We start from the raw sequence: 11,251 nt of genomic DNA, 5'->3' as shown, positions 1-11,251 counted from the left end.
ACAACCTTCCTTCGGTGGAAGCAGAGGAAGAGGAAGACCTCAACTCCGTTGGAAAGACCAGGTGGAGAAGGACCTGGCTTCGCTTGGAATCGCCAATTGGCGCCACGTTGCGAAAGCAAGAAACGACTGGCGCGCTGTTGTTAACTCGGCTATAATCGCGTAAGCTGTTTCTACGCCAGTAAAGAAAAAGAAGGTTGCGAGTTTAAAAAATTTTTTCTCTTATAAGTATTTTCATTGGTATATAGTAGTCGTCTAATACATATAGTCAGTTTGAAATTGTATGGTCGACCCTATGATAGGTTCTTATATTCCATTGCGTGACATACAAATCTGGAAGTAATATTTATATAAGTATTTAATTATTGCTCTTTTAGTTTTCGTATTCCACAATTTCGTAGGAATTTTTCGATGCAGTTTTAGTTTTGAAACACGGTCGGGAGATCGTTGAAGACGTACCTCGCTGTGGACGACATTCGACCTCTTCAAATGATGAAAATCGTCAGAGAAGTGTTATAGAGATGACAAGAGAGCGAGGCTCGCGAGTCCGTTTGAATGATTTTGGTGCATATTTTGGGTATGAAATGCGTTTTTGCTCGACTCGTCCCGATAAAGCTGAAGAGTACACGTATAGCTCTCCTTGGACATGTTTGATCGTGCGAACTCCGATCCCACATTCATGGAGAGGATTAAAATTGCCGATGAGGCATGAGTTTATGAGTATTGACATATTTAGTACCAATGAAAAAGCTGAGAAAGCAGCTACACCATAAAAACTTGATATTTTTCTTAGGCGGTATCTGAAACAGATCAATTCTTGCTTCTAATCTAAAATTGGCATTATAGTACAACTCGCACTTCAAGCATTCTAGTATAATTATTTATTTACTAAAGCGTTACATATTTTTTACAATTTTAAAACAGAGAGTACAGAGAAACAGCTGAACTTAAAATATGGTTTATGAATAATAATTTTTAAGCCAAAATCGTCATCACGTATATCCAAGCTTGTCGTTCAATTGTAGCAAATTTAAACACGCCCCATTACAAAGCCAATTTCCTTTGCTTTGGCATGCATGCAGGAGCGATATTCCTCAGCTGCTTCACAACTGCAAATGTAAGATACCAATTCATTATTTACTATACAAATCTTCAAAATTATATGCATTAACCACTTACTGATCCTCGTTTACGTCAATGTCAGCACATGCGTCTAGAACTTCCACGCCCAAGGCATGTTGCTCCTCATTGCCGTTGGCGATAACTTCCAAAACCTCCATGGCTTTTTCTCTATCAAACTTACCATCACCATTCATCTTATGGAAATTGTAGCAAAAATCAATAATGATAATAATCAATGAAATGTATGTCATGATTTGTTGCATGTAATCAAAAAGAACTCAACTCACCACACCGAATCTTTTCATGACGCATGCACCCAGACATTTTTCCGTCATAGTCTCAGCTGCTTCGAACTTCAAAACCGACTCAACCTCATCTGTAATTTGTTTCGCAATAATAATTAAATCTTTTCGTTTAAACAGCGGATCTCATTTACCATCTGTTGCACCAACTTCTTCCTTACACTCATTTGCAACTGCTTTCGCCTCTTCGTAATTGCACTGTTTTGGAAGAAAAATGAATTATTCTTATATGCAAAGAAAATATAGCCATCTGCAAGCATTATTTGTTAAGAATTTTTCACATAATTTCCACTGGTGTCTAGTTAATAGCTTAATACGGGGACAGCTAAAGAATTTATACGAAGGGTTGATAAAAGATTAAGGAAAAGTGTCAACAGCAACCATCTTCACTTCGCTTTGTTTTGTGAAATCTATTTCACTTTTAATAATTTGAGCTTTACTGTTAGATCAAATGTCTTGAAACATTTATAGAGGGCTCCATTTTCCGTATGAAGAGATAGTTCTCTGACACGATGCAGCGGAAAGTGACGCTTGAAGCTTTCTGACTGATGCCTTTTTGATTCACTAACCTGAAGATTAGTAGACAGGGTACCTTGACAAACACCACAGAGAACTGATAACTCAGTCTAAGAATGCCGAGAAAGTGAACAGCACACACCAAAATAAAGTTCTCGACAGCGAGAGTAAAACAAGTGACTTAGACAAGCTTCACCGTGTTTGATGGTATTTAGCTGTATTTATTGAGCAAACTTTCTTCGTAATACGTTCTTATTGGTATATAATTGATTTTCCAAATGTTTTGGGTTTCGAATTTTTAGCAAAGTTCCTTTACTTTCGATCTGTTCTCTGAAATGTAGGACATTTTCTCTTTTCTGATATGTAGCACTGGCACTCACTCGTGTTTAATTATGTGTCTTATTGAACTTCTTTTGGAATATCCGCTTGAAAAAATGTCAAATATTATCTTTATTATCCCAGAAAGAATTTATAATGGGACAGTGGTATATGTAATAAAGACCTCTTTTCGCCGTTATGTTTTGAAAAACTCTCTTATGTGCTCTTCATTTTAAAATTTTGCCCAGTCTTTCAACTACACCTTTAATATACCTTAGCGTTTGATATAAGCGCTACACAAACAATCAAGCAAATATTAAGGAGCTTCATTTTTTTAATTAACCAAACGTTATTTTTAAAATAAGAAACTTCGACCGTTCAATCTGGGTGTCAACAATTCTAATATTGTCTTCTTCAGAGCGTTTGCTGTGCTTTTATATGCTATAAGTCATGTGAGGATCTTAGCAAAAAACTAAAAACTTATAAAAACTAATCAAAGTTGCGTGCAAACTAAAATTATTTTTACACATGTGAATAAATATGTTTTTGAGCAATTAAAATGACATTTGCCTTGCGAATTGGTTGCTCCAATCATTAACGTTTAACGAGTTGTGGGCAGCAAATCATTCAAGATTTTCACACAATAAAATAGCGATCAATTAAAGAAAGACAATTGACAATGCGAGTGCGATCGATTAAAGTTTTAAGGCTGGGAAATTATGGATCAAATGGATGTTTGTAATTACTGACAGCTGATAGATGTGAGTCAGCGTGGCCCTCATGGAATCTTAGTTTTTTAAAAAACATGAAACGAAATCGAAACCGATTGAAGTCAACTTATTAGATCTACTGGCAAATGAATGAAAATATCTCAAATACTATAGACGAACTCAAGGCAAACATTCACGTCGAAGTCAACAAAATTGTTTAGTATTATAAGCTTGTCTTGCTGAAGTACATAAAGTGCATTCGGCGATTTTCACGATGAGTGAAATTATTCAACAAAGAAGTTCCATTAAATTTTGTGTGCGAAATCAAATTCGTGGTGATGAAACATTCCGAAAGTTAAAAAAAAACCTTCGTTGAAAATTGTTTGTCGCGAACAAGTGTTTTTGATTGGTACAAATTATTCAAAGAGGGTCGAGAACACGTTGACGACGAACCACGTCCAGGACGACCATCATCATGAAGTGATAATCAACATGTAAATAAAATAAAGGAATCGGTGCTTAGAAATCGACGTTTAACAGTCAGAGACATCGTTGAAATATCAGAAAGATCACTGAAAACCATTTTGAAAGATCGTTTGGGCATAAGAAAAGTGAAAGCACAATTGATTCCAAAATCACCAAATTTTTTCGAAAATCAGCGTCGCGTTAACATCTGTTTAACAATGCTTTCCGACTATGATGAGTATTATTACTGACGATGAGCATTGGATCTATTCTTACGGCCCGGAAACAGATGATCAATCTTCCGAATATCGTTGCAAAGATGAGCTGAAGTCGAAAAAACCACCTCAAAACAGGTCAAAAATCAAGGTTATGTTGACATTTTTCTTGGGTTATCGAGGTGTAGTGCACTCCGAATTCCTTCCAACCGACCCAACTGTCAACAAGGAATACTATTTCAGTGCTATGCGCCGTTTGCGCGAATCTATTTGCAAAAAGAGGCCGCAATTATGGGTGGACAATTCTTGGGTTTTGCGCCGCGATAATTCACCGTCGCATACTGCATTGATTCTTTGTGAGTTTTACACCAAATTTTCAACCAATATCGTGCCGCAAGCACCGTATTCGCCTAATTTAGCTAGATGTGACTTCAGGTTATACAGAAAACTCAACGATTTCGAGAAAACCGTTTTCCGTCAATTGAAGACATTAAACGTGAATCGCTACGCACATTGAAGGCTATTCCGGAAATTGACTGTAACAACCGTTTCGAGGATGGGAAAAGCAATCGGGGCAATTACTTTAAGGGGGCGACTTAGATGTTCAAAAATAAATTAAGAATTTTAAAATTATGAAAAAAGTTTTATTATTATTTGCTCATAGTAGCATGTAAATTTGGCAGAAAAAGTCTGCGTACTAGTGCTATCCGCCCGCATAATAACGAGAAGTAAAAGTGTCGGAAAATTATAAGTTTGCTTGTGCAAGAAATAAGCTCTTCTGAAAGGAAAATAATGGTTAAATTTTAAGAACATTGAAAAACATGCTGTAAAATCGATAAAATTCTTGGAATAACAAATTTTTATAAAAAAACGGATGGCTCCTCTCTGAACTACCCATCGTCAAGAAACCGTCGACCGATAGTTGATATTATATTCTTATACAAGGTCTGTCGCAAAAGAAACAGGGCTGTTAAAAAAACAACAAAAAATTAATATTTTTCAAAAGTTATAATTTTTTATCCAAAGTAGTTTCCTTGTGCTTCGATACAGAGTTTAGCCCGGTCAAATAGCATTTCAAATGAGTGTTTAAGGTCATTTTTCGGAATACTCTCGAGAATATCGGTCGTCGCCTTTTGGATAGCTGAAATGTCCTGAAACCAGTGTCCTTTCATGGGCAAATGAAGTTTTCCAAATAGGTAAAAATCACAGGGTGCCAGTTCAGGTGAGTAGGGTGAGTGATTAATGGTTAATATGGAGTTTTTTGTCAAAAAATCAGTGACAAGCGTCGACCGATGACAGACACCAGGACCCTGCCTCACGGTATTGTGGTCGAGCACGATGAATGCGTGACAAAAGACGCTTCATAACACCAAGGTAAAACACAGCATTAATCGTTTGGCCAGGTGGGATGAACTCTCGGTGTACAATACCCTCGGAATCGTAAAAACAAATCAGCCCACTTATTTTTGACTTCTGAAACGAAGATCGTCACAGAGGTCTTCACGACCCTTAGAAATAAACCACTCCACATTACTACGGGATAACTGATCACCATAAACTTTTTTCATCATTTGAAATGTTTCAGTAAACGTTTTCCCAAGTTTAAAACAAAATTTAATATTTTCTTTTTGCATTTAACGACAAATGTCAACAAGAGATCAAACTTTTTATTTTTTTTATTTTATAGGTGGTGCCACCAGAAACAGTTATATTTAAAAAGTTCTGTTTCTTTTGCGACAGACCTTGTATATGTTAGAGCGTTTTAATCGCATAGAGGATGTTTAATTGTCCCTTCCTCTTCCACCTCCTGAGAGCTTCTCCAATAGTCGTTATGTATATGTCATTCCCAGTCTCATGGCAAGTCAACCAATTAGACAGTGACCGATTATTACTCCTACTTGAGTTCTTATATCATTTACCTACATACCTGGAAAGGGTAACAAAAAATTACAAACATCTCAGTCGCCCAATCCAGGACGGTCAAAATATTAGCACAAAGGCGCACAAATTAAGGAATTCATCTCTCTTGTCAATATGCAAAATCGTAATGCTTTCACGAAAGAGCATTCAAACAAACTCTGAGAGTTTAGTTTTTCTGATGAGCACAAGTGGAAGAATTGGTACTGGAAAGTGACTACTAAGGTCAACGTCCGGTGTGTTTAATGTGGGTACCTGTTGACGACAGCCTTACCCCACGGCGCTCAAAAGCACAGCGGATCAAATGATCAGCGCCCTGAGAATGCTAAGCATTTTCAGTACCAATTGGCAGTGTGGAATGGACACACTAACCACCTTGGTAGGGTTCGAGGCCTATCTAAAACCTCTTTCGTGCTTTGGGGTGGCGACCCGGTTGCAATGCAACTCCACATCGAACTGAAAAAGTCAGTTCTTCCCGCATTTGGGTTTTAACCACAACCACCATGATACTCCCCGAGGGGCCAGTCCGCATGAGCAGGTTCGAGTTACCTCTAAGGGCTCCTGCTCTCCGTGGTACCAGAATTAAGTCTCCGGTCAGACCTCGTAGCCAGGGGTTGGACCCCATACATACATCACATACACACACCAATCATACATAATCTAACCCTAATTCCCAGCTAACCGCCTTCGTCGCTTAAAGAATTCACGCGCAAACGACCCTAACTGTTCGGTATTCCGACTAGTGGAGATCACACCACTAACATAACATCAACGGAAATCCAATCATTCTGCAGCAATGAGCCACTCAAACGCCTTTTTAACCTGAATGCAACAGCACGCTGTATGACAATCAGGTCAAGAGAGGTGCACCTAATAAAACCTGCATCGCATCCGTTGAGACGGTGCGACATACAGGCAAACAAGCAAGCATCATACAACGCTGTATTGAGAGGAGTTTTTTGTGACCCCAAGACAGTCGTGGCTACCAGCCACCATACAGGGGCTCCATAACATAACCAGTAGCTTTAGTTACTCTACAATGTTTCCAAGCAGCTTCGAACACCACCATAATTTATCATCAAAGAAGTGCTGCACGCAGAGTGGTTTCGAATCGCTTCGATAGAAAACTCTAAACTGGTCTATTCCATGCAAAATCCAAAACAGATGTTTTAAAATGTAGGGTATATGCTACTTCCCATTAATTTTTAAGAAGTAAACCTTTATTCGATTTATATACCTTGTGCACAGACTTTTTGTAATGGAATTTCAAGTTGTTCGTTTTATAAAATAAACAAACATCTCTCGCATTTTATAAAAAAAAAATATATAAAAGCTTTTTTTTCAACAAGTATTTTACCTTGTAAACAGACTTTTCCTACCTAGTATAAATTACAAATATAATATTGCGGTTTGTTATTTCAAAGGTTTGCAAAGTTTACAAGTCGACAAGAAAGATGGCGCTAATAGAGCTTTTCAAACACTAAGACCCAAAGGAAGTGTGGAATAGTTCTTTATTTCATTACGATCCATACAATCTCGGATAAAAGTCCCACTATGTATAAAGCCGCTTGATCATTACCCGGCGTACCAAAATAAAAATATTCAACTCGAATGTTAAGTCTACACTTCTTATAGCCTAATCACAGTCACCCGAAACGCTATCGACTGGAATTCACAAGGCAGCCGACGAAAATATCGATTCGTACTAACATGGAGAAGGAATTCGGTCATCCAAATATACTCAAAAAAGTTGGAGTCAAATCAAGAGGCACAAGACCGAAATGGAAGGGTCTCCTCAAACTTACTTCGTTCTTGTGGCTGTTCTAATTATGATTGGTAGCGGCAAAAGACTTTTTCTCAAAAGGAATTGACTAAAGCAGGGCTACTCACGATATAGCTCATTTGACTCCCTGCAAAATCAATCGGCTCTGTTTGGCTGCGAAAAAAAAACATTTTACACAAACACACTATTTTTAAGAACAACACACAAAATGATCAGAGGAAGCAAATTAACTTGCGCTGGCGCCGTTTTACTATCGGTAGCTCGTTGAAAGTTTTTTTGAGAACTATGTATATATTGTAATATTTGTTGTCGTTTGCCTCCGGTAATAAATCTTGTGGACACACCTAGGCTAATATACCTTAGTTCATTGACACCAACACACACATTGACACGAAATTCATCAACTAATCTTTCCGAAATAACCAATCCGTTTCCGAATTCAGATATCTGATTTTAAACGCAAATTTTTGTTTGAAAAATATGTCATAAGGAAGAGCTCGGCTCCGACTTGTCTACCAGATATAGATAAAGTACTCGTACATATTTTTAATTTCCCGGCTTAGCCTCGTTATTTCAAGAAAATATTTCTAAAAAGGTTCATCAATTATAGTAGACGAAAGCTCTCTTCAAACTCACCACAAATTAATATTTACTTTTTCATTTGCATTTATATATTTATTCTTGTATTTACATATATCATATTCATTTTTTGTTTTCTCAACAAAAGCTACTCATTTTCTGTAATGTACGTATTTAAAGTACCTATCAGCTGGTCAGCAACAAATTAGACTTTAGGTAAAATCTTAATGCCTTTGGACTTCGCACTCTCGATAACGCATTGACGAAAAGCTTCAGCGTACTCACATCTGCAAATTGAGGCAACAATAAAATGCTTAAGTGGTCAAAAAGATTAATGGCATTGTCACATACTCATCGCTACTTTCCGGCGTGCTCTTGCATTCGTTATAAGTCTCCATGCTCAGCTTCTCAAAATCTGCATCGCCACCAGATACCTGCTTTATGTAAGCTATAGCTGCAGCTTCGACCACTTTGTTATTTTCATCCAACTATTCAAATACCAATATTTGATTTTTAAAGTTTCGAAAAATCTTCAAATTGCATACTCACAATGCCGATTTGTTTCATAGTGCAAGCATTAAGACACTTTCCTTTGTCATTAGCGGCGGGCTCATATTTGAACAATCGTGCTACATCGTCTGCAAGATTAATTTAAAATTAAAATATTTTATTTATTTTCATTGCTATGATGCCTACCATCACTTGCACCAACTTGCCCTTTACATTCTTCAGCGATTTTCTTAACTTTCTCCCCAAATTCATCTGCCTAAATTTTAAAAAGAATATTAATCATTTCCTAAAATTCATTGTCCAGAGATTTCAAATAAATAATTATAAGACCACAATTCGTAATACCATATATAGTAGCTCTGAGTGCTTACACTATAAGGTTTCGTTTGCCCCGTTACTTGAATTAGTACTAACCGTTGCGGTAACAGTCTAATTATGTTCCAAAAATTGTACTGATAGTTAATACGATGATAAATTAAAACTGTATTCTAACAAGTGATGAGTCTTAAAAACTACCTCAGAAAGTTTTAAGCGGAAGCTTTCAAGTCAGGAATACTCTTTAGCTTTAGGATTGTTTCTGGTGACGACCCAAGGTAGTCATTTTTTTCGTAGGTATTCACGAACTAAAGAGAGGCTACTTCTGTCCACAATGAGCTATTTCTGTTTTGGCATATTTATACTAAAAGAACACATTCCAACACCAAAAATATTTCTTTCCAAACTATCCGTATGTAGATATTTTGTCCGAAATTAGTTCTGATCGGAAAAACTGTAAAACAACGATTATCAAAGCTTTAATTCAGTGATTACAAATAAAATTGACGCAAAGAAATGCCCAGAGATCTGAGCTTTGCTTATTAAGCTTATAGAGTTTCAACAACCACATATGTATATGACGCATCTTATGATGTTTATTTGAAATCCGAAATAGTACTTATTATTTATGGGATTGGATCTAGGAAATTTGGTACAAATATTTGTTATTATAGAGGAAAAAGTAGCTGATAGATGTCCAAATTCAGTTCAAATAAGAGCCTTACTATGAGCCTCTTTGCCCACTAGATGTCTTATGATCAATCGGCATGAAATCTTGCGCATGAACCATGGTGACTCAGCGTTGGCCAAGCTCCCGCGAGGCTCAACTATCCAGTAGTAGAGCACACGAGGAGAGTGGAGCATCTACCTGTTCTCAACCTACTCATAGCAGAATCCGGTATGGCCTGATACACATACTAGTCTTAACACAAAGTGACTTGATGGTGTTATTGGTAACGAGGTTTGGCATTCCTTAACCAGCCTTGAACACAAGGTTAGTGAGCTCAAAGCCACTAACGCCGACCAGCTATACGAGTGGATAGTCACTTCACTTCTCTAAAGGAGGCTGCGCAGTAGCTGATAGATGCACGTCGATGTCGAAATTCAGTTCAAATTTCAAACTACAGAGCTGGACCTTTTTATAACCACTCGCGCTACTTTCAGGTTTTATTCCCACGCACTAATCTTAAAAATCAACACATAATTATCAAACATTTTTTTTGTCTTTTTTTTCTTTTTAATATGATCCCCTTTTCTGTACCTCACTAAAGGAGATAACTAAGCTGCAGATAGCCAGGAAGACTACGAAATACTTCATTTTAAACAATTTACACTTGAACTTTTACGAACGCGCAGGTAAAACCACTAGATTGGAACACGAAATGCCCTCTAAATTTATCTCACAGCGTCGTTGTACTTTTATATCAGCAGAAAACTTCGCATATCTTGCCGATAGCCCTCATATAGATTTTAGCTGTTTAATGCATTCAACTATTGATAAATGAATTTTAATGAGGGGATAATCGCGTTGAAAATAAAACATGGAATAGAATATACTATATAGTACATCAGTACAATTAAATACTTACACATTGTTTGGCATGTAAAAAGCTCACGAAGTGTAATGATTAAATTTTATACCCGTTAATTGTTCAAACTATTAAAACCTGATTATAGTTTTGCTTTGATTAAATTAAGTGTTCCGGTGTTATAAATATTTCTGAAATTCATCGCCAGTTTTTATGATAGTTTAATAATGAAGCTCGTAACGTTTTGCTTTTCTCTTTCTGTGAACCTCCTAGTTCTAATTAATAAACAATATAATTCTAATTAAATAAGTGAGCATCGAAATAATTTCATAGTAGTTAAAATTATTACTATAGCTGGAATCCAAACCTATGGGAGAGAAATTTTGTATTACAAAAAATTTTTTTACATACATATGTATATGTACATAGATACGAGAGATAAGAGTATTGAAAACGAAATGTGTCAAATCGATGGAAAATATTTACGGGAGTACAACTCTCTCGGGAAGAGCTTTTGGAGACTCGAAAAAATCCAAAAAGTGATATTATTTAAAAAGCGAAAAGTAAAGGTGAGTCTGACCATCAGCAAGGAGTTCAGTTTGGTAGAAACATTCGTTGTTATTTAAGGGGTTACATGGGTTTCCTCGGGCAAAATACGGCTTTTTTCAATAATTTTTTTTACATATAAAAAATGAAATATTTTAATGAATTTTTTTTTTATTTAAAAGACTCATATTTAATAAACAGTTTGTAAAATTAAAAAAAAAAATATCAAAAAGGCAGTCATTACCACGCCATTTCCGGCAGTCCCTCGGAAAAAAGGTGCATCCGCGTTGTCAGCAGAACTTCTTTCAGGATCATCTGAAATAAAAATAAAAAATACGTGTTTTAGTAAAGACAATAAACTAGGTATTGGACGAAGGGAAAAAAAGGAAAATTGGATTTTTGGCAGACAGAAAATTTCTCGACATTT

At 36.5% G+C, this 11,251-nt stretch overlaps 1 protein-coding gene across 1 annotated transcript; it reads right to left on the bottom strand.

Annotated features, from left to right (window-relative positions):
• Window positions 1-855: 855 nt before the first annotated feature.
• LOC126759337 (uncharacterized) lies at window positions 856-10,162 on the bottom strand. The gene is made up of 10 exons (XM_050474071.1): window positions 10,011-10,162; window positions 8,621-8,690; window positions 8,474-8,562; window positions 8,276-8,412; window positions 8,136-8,211; window positions 2,529-2,633; window positions 1,556-1,619; window positions 1,407-1,495; window positions 1,177-1,313; window positions 856-1,106 (listed from the first exon to the last, which is right to left on the bottom strand). The coding sequence occupies exons 1-10, from the start codon at window positions 10,065-10,067 to the stop codon at window positions 1,028-1,030; spliced, it is 903 nt and encodes a 300-aa protein (XP_050330028.1). The 5' UTR covers window positions 10,068-10,162; the 3' UTR covers window positions 856-1,027.
• Between the last annotated feature and the right edge of the window lie 1,089 nt (window positions 10,163-11,251).

The sequence above is a fragment of the Bactrocera neohumeralis genome, chromosome 5 (genome assembly GCF_024586455.1).
Source record: "Bactrocera neohumeralis isolate Rockhampton chromosome 5, APGP_CSIRO_Bneo_wtdbg2-racon-allhic-juicebox.fasta_v2, whole genome shotgun sequence".
Lineage (NCBI taxonomy): Eukaryota > Metazoa > Arthropoda > Insecta > Diptera > Tephritidae > Bactrocera > Bactrocera neohumeralis.
Note: the sequence above shows the minus strand (reverse complement) of the source record. Positions and strands in the feature narration are given on the sequence as shown.

Excerpts from the sequence above, each read along its gene's own strand:
- LOC126759337 (XM_050474071.1), bottom strand. The coding sequence starts at position 10,067 with ATGAAGTATTTCGTAGTCTTCCTGGCTATCTGCAGCTTAGTTATCTCC. Across the intron at positions 8,212-8,275 it reads ACGCCGGAAAGTAGCGATGA|ATGTGAGTACGCTGAAGCTT; the intron begins GTATGTGACAAT and ends CTCAATTTGCAG. Across the intron at positions 1,620-2,528 it reads CGCTTATATCAAACGCTAAG|TGCAATTACGAAGAGGCGAA; the intron begins GTATATTAAAGG and ends CTTCCAAAACAG.